The 15131-nt window shown below is 47.2% G+C and overlaps 1 protein-coding gene across 7 annotated transcripts in view; it reads right to left on the reverse strand.

Moving 5' to 3' along the window:
- Positions 1 to 15131, reverse strand: part of UBE3B (ubiquitin protein ligase E3B) — a 31901-nt gene that overhangs the window by 10542 nt on the left and 6228 nt on the right. For all 7 annotated transcript variants that reach the window (XM_083583810.1, XM_083583805.1, XM_083583806.1 and 4 more), the window contains 11 exons: positions 14253 to 14335; positions 13543 to 13648; positions 12893 to 13013; positions 11735 to 11912; positions 11295 to 11464; positions 8402 to 8569; positions 7209 to 7380; positions 6695 to 6813; positions 5074 to 5188; positions 4597 to 4696; positions 478 to 597 (listed from right to left, as the gene is read on the reverse strand). In XM_083583810.1, the coding sequence (XP_083439936.1) occupies positions 478 to 597; positions 4597 to 4696; positions 5074 to 5188; positions 6695 to 6813; positions 7209 to 7380; positions 8402 to 8569; positions 11295 to 11464; positions 11735 to 11912; positions 12893 to 13013; positions 13543 to 13648; positions 14253 to 14335 (1452 nt within the window). The remainder of the gene's footprint in view (positions 1 to 477; positions 598 to 4596; positions 4697 to 5073; positions 5189 to 6694; positions 6814 to 7208; positions 7381 to 8401; positions 8570 to 11294; positions 11465 to 11734; positions 11913 to 12892; positions 13014 to 13542; positions 13649 to 14252; positions 14336 to 15131) is intronic.

The raw sequence follows: 15131 nt of genomic DNA on the forward strand, positions 1-15131 counted from the left end.
GCAGAGCAAAGAGAGACAAGGCAAAGAAGCCTCAGGTGGCTGGAGAAGGACCCAGGGGAGGAGTCTTAGAGGGCACTGGGAAGGCAGGGCCTTGCAACTGCCTCACTGGAGCAAGACCCACTGCGAAGAGTTGCTGTGACCACTAGGCCTGCTCCAGACTCTGGCTCCTAACAGGTGTGGGTGGGAGAACAGTTCATTGGTATGGACTGTGGCAGAACTCCCTTTGAAACCTGCAATAGTTTGCAACTAGGCTGGCTCAAAGTGAAATGTGGGCATGAGAAGGCTTCATTAGCTGCCTCAGTCCAAACAGGGCTGGGAGCCACTTGTCTCAAACCCTGGGGAGCTGAGGCCAGTCAAGGCCAAGAATCCTGAACCTTGTTTTCAGGAAGCGGCAAATCAAGAGGCTTCACAGAAAGGCTAGCAGAGAAAGAGGTGGTTTTCTTTGCACCACCTTCCAGAAGAAGCTACGCCACTCACCTCCAGCATGCGTGACCGGCGGATGGTGATGTGCGTGACATGAGGCGACGCGGAGCTGGTCTCCACCAGCCCCAGCTTCTCCTTCTCTTTTGTCACCATGTTCCGGAAGAGAAGAGCCCTCTGAAAATGTTCCAAAAGAACATGCTTGTTCAAAAGCCATGTTGCCTAAGTGCAAGGTCAGCCTTCCCCCACCTGACTACACCTGGGGAACCTGCACTTCCCCCCTCAAGAGACGTCATCCTTGGCCACTGGCCAGGCCCACTGCTGGCAGGTGGGAGTCCCAGCAACATCTGGAAGGGAAACAGCTGCAGGGCACAGAGGGAGGATTCTCCTTCCCTGGAGGGTCACCAGAACACCAGCCTGAGCCTCCAGGGCAGCTGCTCAGGAGCCTCTTCCTTGGGTCAGCATTCAGCTCCTGCTTTTCCCTGTAGCCGTTCTTTCCCTGTAGGGTCACAGGGCCCTGCTCTATTGTTATTTCTGGATTGCAACCCACCTCAAAGATGCTAAAGAGACGCAGGATATATATCTTTTGATAACAAAATAGCAGCTGCTGCAGTTTTTTTTACTTCATTACAGATAGTGTTTCAACAAGCCTTCCCCAACCTAGTGCCCTCCAAATGCTGTTTTACTGCTTCAGTCCCACTGGCTTGTAGTCAAGAATAAGAGGAGCTGGAGTTCAGCAACATCCCGAGGGCAACAGATTGAGCAAGCAGGACTTGAACACATTTCATCTCAACCACTTTATTACATTTATATCCCACTGTTCCTACAGGGAGCAAAAGGTGTCATACATACACTATTCTGCCCCTCCTCACAACAACCCTATGAGGTAGGTCAGGCTGAGAGGCAGTGACTGGCCCCCAAGGTCACCCTGGGAGCTTCATAGCCGAGTGGGGACTTGAGCCCTGGTCTCAGCGCTGGATGACCAAATAGGCAGAGTGGGCACTGTTCTATGGGCCCCACGCCTTTCAGGGGCCCTGTGACAATGGATCAAAATAATACTGATTTGATCTTGAAAGATTTACAAGGAGTCCCCGAGATTTCGACTGCATAGGGGCCTCCACAGGGTTTAATCTGGCACTACCTGGTCACGCAGGTCCTGGTCTGCCACTCTAATCACTAGGCCACACTGGGCAGGCCCAAGGGGAATGCACTACACTAGTGGCCAAAATTGTGGAAACCTTTTGGAGAAAGTGTATTTCCGAGGTTTGATGGCTCATAAGAAGAATGTGGATTTGATATCCCGCTTGATCACTACCCAAAGGAGTCTCAAAGTGGCTGACATTCTCCTTTCCCTTCCTCCCCCACAACAAACACTCTGTGAGGTGAGTGGGGCTGAGAGACTTCAGAGAAGTGTGACTGGCCCAAGGTCAGCCAGCAGCTGCAGGTGGAGGAGCGGAGATGCGAACCCGGTTCCCCAGATTACGAGTCCACCGCTCTTCCCCAGATTACGAGTCCATCACGCTGGCTCTCAACACCCCCCATTTTTTTTAGTAATACTATAAAATTATGTATCAATGGAAATATAATTTAATGAAGAATGCACTGCTACCATGTTTGTTCAATTATCTGTATTCCATCAAAAGCGATAGCCAAATAACCAGAAAAAAGGAGTGTTTAGAGAGCCAATCAGGTGTCATCTTATTCTGGCAATGATGGCTCATAACACCACTTTTTTTTGGAGTAGTATCATAAAATTATATATCAATGGAAAGATAATTTAATGAAGAATGTAATGCAATAACTTTTATGAAGTCTTATTTATTACAACAGCAGTCTAAAGAAGAAATATGAAAAAATTAGATATACAAAAATTCTCACGTCAGTTAATACTTAGTAGGGTAACCTTTAGCCTTCCCATGGATTGAACCAAGCTCTTTAGTTTTGTAGCTGTAATAACATGCAACCAAGATTGAATTATTGCCTCTATTAATTGGGTTTTATTGCTGGGTTGCTTCTGACTAACATGTTTCTTTAGTCGGCTCCATAAATTTTCGATTGGGTTAAGGTCTGGGCTATGTACACGCCCCCGTGTATAATATAACACGCCCCCGTGTATAAGGTGCCCCCTATTTTTGAGGACTCAAATTTAAGAAAATGGGGGGAGATGACCCAGAGTTGTTGAGCTTTTTAGGGGGGATTGCACAAGGTTGTTGAGTTTTTTTCAGGAGAGGGGATCACTAACCCAAATGACAAACGCAGCAGCAGCCAATCCGAAACAGCACTTGACGCAGCCACCAATCACCAACAAAATGGCCACTCCTGCTCACGGCTGCAACCAATCACCTGTCGCCCCCCCCCCAATCTGTGTATAAGACGACCCCCGGTTTTTAACATTATTTTAGAGTAAAAAAACCTAGTCTTATACACAGAAAAGTATGGTACATTCCCATTAATGACACAAATTCTGCCCACACCTTTTGCTGTCATACAACTCCAAATCATGACACTAACTGGGTGTTTCACAAGTAGGGTGTAAATCTTCCCTGATACTTCTCCTCACCTATTTCATGCCATCACTACCAAGCAAGGGGATTTGGGTCTCATCACTCCAAATAACACTGTCCCATTGTTCCGCTGTCCTGTTAACATGGGTTTTAGCCATGTTTAACCTTTTTATCCTTTGTTTGAGAGATAACAATGGCTTTTTCTTTGGAATTCTAACATTTAGACCATATTCCTGCAGTCTGCACCGAATAGTCCTTGCACTCAACTTCACAATACAATGCACCATGTCATCTTTTATACACCCAGATGATTTTATTCTGTCACGCAGGCACAGTCTCTCAATTCTTCTATCATCACTTTTCCTGACTTTACCAGTCTGATATTTTAAGGAGTCTCCTTATACCTCTTCAAAAATTTAGAAATGCCACCTTTTGTTAAGTTTCCATCAATTTTTCTTCTAATTTCTTCATAACTGTAGCCTTGTTCACTTAATAGTACTATTTTACCGTATTTTTCGCTCTATAATACGCACTAGACCACAAGACGCACCTAGTTTTTGGAGGAGGAAAACAAGAAAAAAAATATTCTGAATTTCAGAAGCCAGAACAGCAAGAGGGATCGCTGCACAGTGAAAGCAGCAATCCCTCTTGCTGTTCTGGCTTCTGGGATAGCTGCACAGCCTGCATTCGCTCCATAAGACGCACACACATTTCGCCTTACTTTTTAGGAGGAAAAAAGTGAGTCTTATAGAGCAAAAAATATGGTACTTCACTTTCTGGGTGACCAGTCAACTCTTTGTACCATTTCTTTAATTTTATTACTTTTTACAAGCTCACTAAATGAAAAAAACGAACAAACAACCCAACCAACTTGATAGCAATCACATAGCACACTGACAAATGTCCTCCTTATTTATGTTGTAATAAATAATCCTTTATAAAAGTTATTGCATTACATTCTTCATTTATTAAATTATCTTTCCATTGATATATAATTTTATGGTATTACTAAAAAAGGGGGGGTGTTATAATCCATCAAACCTCAGAAATACACTTTCCCCAAAAGGTTTCCACACTTTTGGCCACTAGTGTACTTGGGGACGGTCTGTAGCTCAGTGGTCCACAGGACCTGCTCTGCAGGGTGATGGAAAAGACCCTCCCTCTGCCCAAGACCCCAGAGAGAAAGGCCAGAGGGCAGACAAAACCAGGCCAGGTTATGGAGAAGGTGGGCTGCAGTTCTGTGCAATGAACAGAACCATCAAATCAGATGGGCGTGCATGAATTCAAAGGAAAAGAAAGGTTCTGACTAGACTATAGCAATAACTTCCTGGTGGTCAGATCTGCTGGACAGGGGAACGGACTCCTTTGGAAGGTGGTGGACTCTCCTGCACCGGAGGCCTTTAAACGGAGGTTGGGTGGCCACCTGTCAGGGATTCTTCAGTTGCGCTTCCTGCATTACAGGGGGTGGGACTAGATGACCCTTAGGGTACCTTCCACCCCTTACAACCCTGTGCTTCTATGAATTCGCAAGAGAAGAGCATCTGGGTGAGAAGACCTGTGCTTCATTCATATTTTGATTCCAAAACGGGGCCACAGAATACTGCCTTGGAGCATCATTCCCACAATTCAGCAAGCTCCTCCTTTCCAGGCTCCGGGCTCAGGCTCCACTCACATTTTTGTGGGGGATGATGTGGGGAATATACTGCAGGACCAGCTGGGCCCGTTTCCGGTCTTTATCAAGCTCCTGGAAGAGCAAACTCGGTTTAAGGTCCCTAAAAAAATGAAACAAACATAAATGTGGCAGGAGGTTTGAAAGTCCTGAAAGAAACAGGACCAGCCAGTTGTGAGTGGGCAACTTCTAACAGGACAGCTCTTGGCAGAATCCATCCTGCAGCAGACCAAGGCCCAGTGCCAGCGCAGAGCTAGGCTGAGCTGGTTCTGCTCATACCTCTGCCAAGGACTCACTTTCCTGCCTTGGTCAAGTCACTTGCAGTCCCGAAAGTGTTTTTAAAAGGGGGAGGCATAACAGTAAACTTGAAAAAATGTTGTAAGGGCAAACAGACCAGAAAAAAGCACCAAACACCCTAGACTCAGATTATGACAGGGTGGGTAGGAATCTGGATTACTCCGTTAGGAAGCAGGTGCTTACTTGCGCAGCCAGTGGTCATCTGGAGCAAAACGCCGGCGGCAGTCTCGTTCGTACAAGACCATCAACCAACCGTGTACCGAATGGAAGAGCTCCAGGGTCTCTCCTTTGGCACTCTCTGTAACAAGGAGGGGGAGAGAAAACATACACTGCAATAAAGCCGAAAACATTGTAACCCACAGCGGAAAACTCAACAATAGAAAGCGGGACAGCTGTGGCCCTCCAGATGTTACAAGGCAGCCAGCATGTCCAATGAGCAGGGAGGAAGGCGAGACCAGCAACATCTAGAGGGCCACAAGTCCGCCCCCCGGCCCCCCACGAGCAAATGAAAACTGGCCCCTGCCTCGTGACTGGCACTAAAACATTTTCGTAGTAATCATTGTATTTGTAAAGCTACATGCCACAACAAAGAGAATACAACATTCAGAGCAGAGCCACAAATTTGGCTCTTAATTTCTCGGCAGCAAGCACAAAAAAAGAAATACGCAAGGTTACATTATTTTCTTTGTCCAACAGTGAAAACCACACAACCTCACCTGATATAAAGAAAATTTCCCCTGCAGCTAAACTCAGACAGATGATTTTCATGATGATCTTTATACAGACACTGTAACGTCCTCTATAACCATTTTACCAGGCATAGGCAAACTCCGGCCCTCCAGATGTTTTGGAACTACAATTCCCATCATCCCTAGCTAACAGGACCAGTGGTCAGGGATGATGGGAATTGTAGTCTCAAAAAATCTGGAGGGCGAGAGTTTGCCTATGCCTGATTTTACAAAACACACAGAAATGCTGTTCCAAAAGCAATTTCTTAGAGCAGAAAGGCAGAGGGCATAACACCAAGTTTTTGTTCTGTGAAAGCAGTTCTATGTGGAGCCAAAGGAATTGACTCCAAATAGTTTGATTTCTGATGGTCTTATAGAATTCATTTTGTAAACCTGAAGGAGCGTCTCCACCCCCATTGTCCATACTGAGATCCAGCGCCGAGGGCCTTCTGGCGGTTCCCTCATTGCGAGAAGTAAGGTTACAGGGAACCAGGCAGAGGGCCTTCTCGGTAGTGGCGCCTGCCCTGTGGAATGCCCTCCCAGCAGATGTCAAGGCAATAAACAACTATTTTACTTTTAAAAGACAACTGAAGGCGGCCCTGTTTAGGGAAGTTTTTAATGTCTAATGCTGTACCGTTTTTAATATTCAGTTGGAAGCCGCCCAGAGTGGCTGGGGAAACCCAGCCAGATGGGCGGGGTATAAATAATAAATTATTATTATTATTATTATTATTATTATTATTATTATTATTATTAGCTTGCGCCCAGTTCTCCAATCTGTTAAGGTCATTCTGAATTCTGTCTTCTGCAGCATTAGCTCCCCCTCCCAGTTTGGTGTCATCTGCAAATTGCATGAGCAACCCCTCAATTCCTTCATCCAAGTCATTTATAAAGACATTGAACAACAACAGACCCAGGACAGAACCCTGCAGAACCCCACTTGTTGCTTTTTCCCAGGATGACGAGGAACCATTAATGAGTACTCTTTGGGTCTTAATAATCTTTGGGTCTGTCTTAATAGATGGATGAAAGCCTAGAAAATCTCAAGGAACAGGTAGTTAACCAAAATCACTTACCCACAATTCCATCCCAAATCATCTTAAACACAAAAGAATTCAGGAAAGATGAGATTGTGATCAGCTCTTCCAGTTTGAAAGAGATCTGCTCTTCGTAGACTTCAATGTCGTCAAGAATTCTAGAAGTGGGATAGGGGGAGAAAAGGAACAGTTTCCCTTTGTCTCACTGTGGAGGAGGGGAGGAAGAAGCAGCCAAGATACTTCGCCCAGTCCATGCTCCCATACCTCTCTAGCTTGTGTGAGCCAGAGGAGCATCGGGGCTTCCTTACACTGCTCGGCTGGGGGGTGGGAAGCCTCCCACTGCTCAGCTGAGGTGGCCCCCATACTTCTCCAGCTTGCAAGAACTGCTGGGGGGTGGGGGAGGCTTTCTCAAAGGCACAGGCAAGCAGGCAGGCAGAGCCCAAGAAAATCCTCACGTGGAACCTTCTTAGGCCCCTTCTGCCTGCCCGCACCTCATGAGCAGGCATGATGTGAGAAATTATATATATATATATAAAATAATAAAATAGCCTACGTGATGAGATGCCGGGAGCAGTCGCAGAAAAGCATCAGCATGGCCAGCAGCCGCTTGGACTCCTCGGTGTCGTTGCTCAAGCACTCCAGGAAGAGTTTCAAGCCGCCCTGGGGGCCCAGCTCACAGATAAAGGCCCACAGCTTGGGCAGCAGGTCGTCCAGGTAGGTCAAGCCTAGGAGAGGGGAAATCCACAAGGGAACCGGCCCCACGAGGCCAAACAGCTCTCCATTAATTGTTTATTATTATAAACAATATCTCTCATTAAACACACACACACACAGAGCGGCAATGAAACACAAGCTTCTAGTCCTCAAGGCTCTAGGGAAGCCTAGTAGAAAATCAACCATGAGGAGGAGGATGTGGGGAGAGGGCGGGAAGCAGGCAAGTACAGCAGGTAAGGCAGAAAGGGGACCTGTGCCTTTCCTCTGGCCTTCTGACCCTGCCCACCATGGCAGTTTCAGCCGCTGCCTAGCAAAGTTCAAGGTGCCATTATCTGCTCTTCTAGAACTTGCACCAGGAGAAAAAGCAGATGGGGGTGGGAATTTGTCCCACATCAGGTATCCAAAAAAGAGAGGACTGTATATTTCAGAACATTCCCGTCCTAAACAGGCCAAGTTGATCTCCAGAGGGTAGGACTCGAGCCAGTGGATTCAAAGGACAAGGAGGTTCCAACTAAAGATTAGGAAGAACTTTCTGAAGCTAAAAGCCATTAAGACATTGGAATGGACCCTCTTGGGAGGTAGTGTCAGATGGCTGCCCACCAAGGATTCCTTAACTGGGATCCCTGCATTGCAGGGGGTTGGACTAGATGACCCTCAGGGTCCCTTCCAACTCTACAATTCCACGATTCTATGTTTGCTCTGAAGAGAGCTGCATTGACTGTGATGAGATTAATGTTCAGCATTAATGTTCAGCATGATTAGGACTGGACACTTGGTTCAATTTAACTATAAAAAAACAGCTTGAACAGGTGAGAAGGGGCACTCAACAGGCTGCGCTGGCTGGGGCTGATGGAGTTGTGCCCCCAAACATCTGGAGGGCGCCAGGTTGGGGAACACTGGTCCTAGTAAAGCCAGCCTTAGCAGGGAGGACTGTTTCAAATTAGCTTTACCTGACGACCAGATCCCCACTTCCGTCAGGTACCCCCAAACTCTGCCTGCTTCCTCATCCCCTCCAATGCCCCCTCAACCAACCTGTGAGAATCTGCAGCCGGATCTGCGTCAGAGTGGTGAGGGCCATCTGATACAGGACACAGATGCTGCAGACCTTCTGCACCTCTGCCGAATCCACCCTCTTGCCCCCGACAGGCTTAAGGATGTTGCGGACAGATGCGGATTTCTGGAAGGCACGCTTGAAAAGGTCTAATGGGAAATGGAGAGGGTGACAGTCAGACGGAGGCACCCCAAGGAACCGTGTTGAAGGGGATCTTCCCACTCAAACGACTTCCTCCCTCCTAACAGCCCCCTCCTCCCATTGTTCAGATTTGGAGAACCAGTGTTCGAAACTCCCATTGTTCTAGGTGCATTTTGCGACAGGGAATTTCATTAGCACGAGCAGTTTCTGAGCTCTGGGAGCAGTACTGCACCTAAAATTTCAGATTAAAACTGCAGAGTGGAAGGAAAGGGGGATTTTTTCTGCCTCCCCACTTCTAGCTACTCTCTGAAGACTGCAGAAGAGACCCTCTTAAGAATATTAGGGAGTGGGTAGGCAGTGGAAGGACTAGGTAATGTGAAAAATGAACATAATATTTTAGCTGCAGCTCATTCATTTTCAGCTTTGTATTCTTGTTATAAAAAAGTGTGCCTACACATTCCGTTGTTGCACCCATAACCTGGGTTTAAGGTGCCATTTAGCTCCTAGCTTTCATATCTCAGATTCTAACACTGTGGATAACCACTAGCAAACAATTTTCATGCTGGAAAGACCCCAAAATGGTCAAACGCATCATACGTACTAGAATGGGGGTGGGGGCAAACTTTAAAGGCTTGTGGGATCCAGGGATTTAAAAAAAAATTATATTAAAGTGGCCTGAGTGGGAGTGAAGCCAAATGCAAAATGGTGGCTCCACTAGCAGAGCCATGGGTTGCCCTGTAAATACAAGCACAAATCTACACCTGTGACTTTGATCCATGCTTAAGAGCATCACCGGGGCAAAGGTCCTTTTGCTCCTGCTGCTGCTGCTATTAAATGATGAGGAATTGGAAGCCCTTCCTAAACTCCTGAAAGTCATCCTGAGATCTACCTCAATCTAGGACCAGCCACTTGCCCGATGTTGTCAGACAATAACTGCCCTTGATCCCTGGCCCTCAGGTTGTGGTGGCTGATCTGAGTTGCAGTCCAGCAACATCTGGAGCACAGCAGCTTGGGGCAGACAAGCATTGACAATGTTCTCATCTTTAACCTCTCCCTCAAAACCTCTCTCTCTATGCATGTTGCTTGAGTCTGTGCATACGCCCACTGTTGGAGGTGCCACATTATGACATAATGCTCATTCTGCCTTTGCAAGAAGTCGAACTTTTACTGTGCGCACCCACACTCTGAAACTCCCTGCCATCAGGCAGCTGCCTTCAGGGTACTCTTTTTGGTACCTGCTAAAAGCATTACTGTTTAGACAAGCTTACCTAGGTATGTGGAACACTGTTTTAATGTGTCTTCAGCTTATGGCTGATTTTAATTATTATTTGGATATTTTTAATAGCTGTTTTCAACTGTCTTTTCTGACAAATTCTTTTTTTTTTTTTAAACCGACTTTGAGGTTTTTCTTTACTGTTAAGCAGTATATAAACTTTTATGAATATATAGCAAACCACCTGGAGGTTTTATTACTATTAAACAGCGTATAAATGTTGTGAAGTAAATACCTCCTTCACAAGCATCTTTCCACCTGTAGCTCCAAATTTTCCAGACCTCAAATCTATAGAATTCTGTGCCTAGAGAGGCTTGCCTGGCCCTTTCCTCACTGAATTTTTTTTGCACCAGGCTTTTAAAACCAGTTCTGTGCTTAAATTGTTTTTTAATCATATGCTTTTAAAATTGCTCTTTTTTCTATTGTTCTATGCTTGATTTTTATTCTGAGTTGATTTTATTGTTTTTCTATTTTACTCTGAATCCCCTCTAGGAACTGTTTGAAGGGAGAGAGGTAAAAAGAAAAGAAAAAAGATATGCTCCCATATGCAACTGATGGCAGGAAGGGAACTATTTTTGTCCTAAGCTTCTGCACTGTTGTGTTGTGGGCTCAGCCTTGTCCCAAAACTGAGAGGGGATACAATGCCCATATTCCAGTACCATAAGGACTGTCCCATGGAAGATGGAGCAAGTTTGCTTTCTGCTGCTCCAGAGGGGAGGACCTGAACCAACGGATTCAAATTGCAAGAAAGGAAATTCCAACCAAACATTAGAAATAACTTTCTGTGGGTAAGAGCTGTTTGACATTGGAACAGACTCCCTCAGAAGGTGGCTTGCTCTCCTTCTTTAGAGGCCTTTAAACAGGACGGCCACCTGTCAGGAACTCCTGCAATGCAGGACTAGTTGGACTAGACAGTGGCGTAGCGTGGGTTGTCAGCACCCGGGGCAAGGCAAGTAATTTGCGCCCCCTAACCCGTGGATTTGCGCCCCCTAACCCGTGGATTTGCGCCCCCTAACCCGTGGATTTGCCCTAACCCCAGATGTTGCGCCCAGTGCGGCCGGCCCCCCCTGCACCCCCCACGCTACGCCACTGGGACTAGAAGACCCCTTGGGCCCCTTCCAACTCCACAATTCTAGCGTTCCATGAGAACAGTGAGGCGCAGCTCTCACCAAGAGGGATCCTCCAGGAAGTTGTTCCCTGACCCAGAGAGGCCTGTTCAAAAATACACTGGGGAAACCCTGCTGGTTGGGTGTAGCAGAGGAAAAGGCCCTCAGCAGGAGCCGTGGCGCCCAAGGAGAACCAGCAGAGGTCTGCTAGGCCTCCCAGGGTCAGAGGCTTTTCTAAACTATTCTAGATGCAAAACTAAAATTAAATGGGGCAAAAAATAAAAACCCCAGCCCAACTTTCTCCAGAATAAGGGTCCAGGATCGAAGCCTGAGAGGGCCGCTGCATGGACTCACTCTTCATGGGCAGGCTGTTTTGCGGAGATGTGGTTGGCACTGGCAGGCGAGCTGCATCCTGGTTCTCCAGAAGCTTCTTGCTCAGGACGTCACTGAAGAGGATGCGGATCAGGTGGGCACCCCAGAGGTGCTGCAGCTGCTTTGTGAGGAGAGGCATCGACTCGTTCAAGCTAGGACAGGGGAGGGCAGACCAAGGAAATGAGGCACAGGACACACAGCAGGGAGGGCTTCATGGTCTAGGTGACCAGCAAGCAGAACTGTCTGGAATTATCAGCAGCTCCCAGGGCTGGGGTGGGGATTTCAGGCAGAGAGAGATCTTTCCTATCAGCTGTGGTGTGATCCTTTGATGTAGGGGAGCTGGTGCATAGGGTGGGTCTCCTCCCATTGATCTACAGACCCTCTTTCCCCCCCTGCCCCTGCTCACCAAGAGTGACGCTTACCCGTAATCCACTGTCTGGGAGAACCAGCCAAGCACAGGGTGCCAGTGTGTGAGGTTGGACTTCTTCTGAGAAACGTACTTCTGGCAGTAGGAGAGCATCTGAATCAGGACGCTCACAAAATGGGCTGTCTCCTCCTCCAACACCTTGTCATTCAAGGAGCCCAAGTAGACAAGGTTGCCTGGAAAAGAGCAGCAGCAGCAGCGCTTGAAGTGATGGAAGAGGGAAATAGCAAGGAAGGGGAGCCTCAAGAGCTGGGAGACAACTCCAAACAACCCAGGAAGGACAGAGGATACTCAGTGGCCATCGAATGCTGACAAACGGGAGGGGGGCAGGCGGGGGGGGGGGAGAGGAGAATCAAATGAAGTGGCTGGAATCCTTAGCAGGGAATAGCTAGTTGTCAGTGACTCTTGTTTCTTGTTTCTGTAATTTCTAAACAAATTTGCATGTATTGTTCTTCTTCGTGCTATGCCAAGTGCCTATGTGTAAAAAGATCACAGAGGACGTTGTTCATTATGCTCCCCAGGGTCCTCTCTATAAAGATGCTCGTGAAAAAAATGTACCCGAGTTTAGTCACATGAAACGTTTTGTTACATCATGTGAGTTGGGAGGATAAGAAAAACTATTTTCCCTTGCCTGTTTCTTTATTTGCATTGGATGCTGGGAAATTAAAAGCCAGATTTGTGGCTCACATTTGACTGTCTTTTATGGCTCACATCTAAGTTGTCCTCCAAAATATGTCTGAACTAGCTCCATATTTGCACTGGCACTGATCCACGGCACTTCCCATAATACTAAGCCCTGCGATCACAGCCCTTCAATCACATCTAAACAAATAAAATTGTCATTACTCCTCTGCCCTCTGACCGTGGCAGTACCTTTGGAGCTACACCTCTAGCTTTTGATAGCTCACCAACACACTGCCCACATGGCATATCTTCACTGCCATAAAGGAACAGAAATTTGATTTCTAAAAATATTTTTGAAAATTCTCAGGAAGCATCATTTTACAGCCACATTTCAGGTGGCCTTGTGCCAACACTGCAGAGGTCAAGTGCATCCTTCTGTGTGGCCTCCCCCACAGAGACGCTCTAGCCACACAGCTTTATTCACATATCCTTGGCCAGGGGCAGCACTAAGAGAGGAAGCAGCTTTGCTTACCTAGAAGGCAGAGCGTGTGGCTCCCTTCTAAACACACACAGACGTCCCTGCACAGCTCTTCACGGCTCAAGAACAGTATGAATTTGCGCAGGAGGTCCTGTGATTCTATCACTGCCAAACGCTGAAAGGAAAGCGAACTTTTTATAGCTTCCTTTATTTAAATACACTTGTACCTCGGGCTTATCAGTCAAACACAGTTCCCAAAGCATCTTTGCTTTGATTCGGTCAGTAAAACAGTGTTGTGATGCACTCAAGTAGTTTTACCTATGCCCAAGTTAGGAAGAGGCAAATAAAGTTCTATTTTCTTTCCACAGCAAAGTACAAACACCCATTTTCCCACCAACACTACACTATAATATTCTGCCATCCTCAGCACCTCCATCTAAACAGGATAATAATAATATTGGCCTCATGTTACAGGTACGTTGTAAGAATGACAGAGGTAATATAAATCAAGGGTAGATGAATCTGTGGCTGGTGGGCCAATTCTGGCTCACAAAGCCACTTTCAATGGTCTACTAACCCTCTGCCTAAATTGGACACCTCCTCCCCGTCTAGCACAGCAGCACTGCGAGATCTTAGCAAAGCAAAACAAATGTGCCCCCTCCAATAGTCTGTCTCTCACTCGCGCCATTTGAGGGATCGCCTACCTCAGGAGTAAGCGTAGCAAGATGGGTGACTATAGCAGGCACGGATATGATGTGGATCAAAAAGGATCGTAAGAGATTGTCAGAAAACTGAGCCGCAACCACAGGGCTGGGGAGAGAAAAATACCGTAAGGGAGGAGAGAAGAGAAGCATACGTTTTCTGCACACGGAGACAAGAACAGCCACTCCCGTAGTAAGGAAAGCAAAGTCTTAGCAAGAAAGACAATGACTCTGGAAGTACCTTTTGGGGGATGTTTGTGGGCTTCCCCAAAGAGGCATCCGCTGGCCACTGGGGAAGAAAATGGTAGACTAGATGGATGGGCCCCCTTTGGCTTGATCCTGCTGCAGGGCTCTTCTGATGACTCAAATGTGTGCTTCATTTTTCTCTCAACATATTTTATGAATTTAATTTTTAACTCCAGATTGCGGGCATGTTCCAAAGAACAAGTTCACCTTGGAACCAGCTCCCTGCTTAGCAAGTAACTCTTGCGCTGGCAAGTTATTCAAGTCTTTCTTGAAATGGGGAAAGTTGTGGGTTTACAACAGAATTGATGAAATAATGCCTCCCTACCTGCCATAATAAAAATAAAATCCAGAGGAAGGGACTACTTACTTGTAAATTCAGGGTGATGCAATGGGGAAGAAATAAACCCACACATGCATTTATTTAAAGCTGCTTTACTGAAGAGTAATAACTTGGCCTATTGACTTACCGCAACGCAAGAGAAAAGACTGCCGTTAAAGTGCCTTTGGAGAGGGAAGGTCTTGACCTCGCCAAGCCATTTGTCAGCAAAATCTGAAAAAGAAGAACGAAGAAGCTGAAAGGATTGTCAAGAATTGTCAGTGTGCTGCAATACAGTGGTACCTCGGTTTTCAAACAGATTACTTCACAAACTATTTGGAACCTGAACGCTTCAAAACCGGAAATGAGTGTTCTGGTTTTCAAACTTTTTTTGGAACCTGAACGTACTCAGTTTGGGGGTGCACTTCCATTTTGAGTGCTACACTTCCGCTGCCCGCTCGCTTGCCACCCGACCTGGGCTTCCCTTACTCAGCGCCGGCCACTGGCGACACCTAGTACCGGAGGATGGGGTGGCTGGTGCTGCAGCGACGGCAGAGGGACCCAGCGGCACGGGGAGGCAGTGACATCACTTGTCTGCTTGGCACGGCCTTCCCTAATTCAGCACCAGCCACGGCAGCAAAATCTGGAAGCCAAGAAGGGGGCCGCCACATCAACAACCCCCTCGGCTTCCGGATTTTGCTGCTGCAGCCGACACTGAGTTAGGGAATGCCAAGCTGCTCGGCCCCAGAAGTGACTGCCACGGCATCCCCTCACTGGGTGCGGGACAGCCTGGCGGGCAGGATGCAGGTGCCACTGCTGCAGTAAGAGTTCTTCAGTGAGGAAAACGCACCCAAGTGGCGGGGGCTGCTTGTGCCAGCCCTGAAGAAGGTGAGGAAGGGGCACTGGGTGTGTGGGGGAAGGGATCCAGAAAAGCTGGGCGGGGGGGAGAAGCCACCTTGCTCCTCAGAGAGAGAACTTTTGCCTCCCTTTCCTTTCCCCCCACTTGAACTCCCTCTTCATGCACCCCGTA

This window comes from Podarcis filfolensis (genome assembly GCF_964270895.1).
Source record: "Podarcis filfolensis genome assembly, chromosome: 13".
Lineage (NCBI taxonomy): Eukaryota > Metazoa > Chordata > Lepidosauria > Squamata > Lacertidae > Podarcis > Podarcis filfolensis.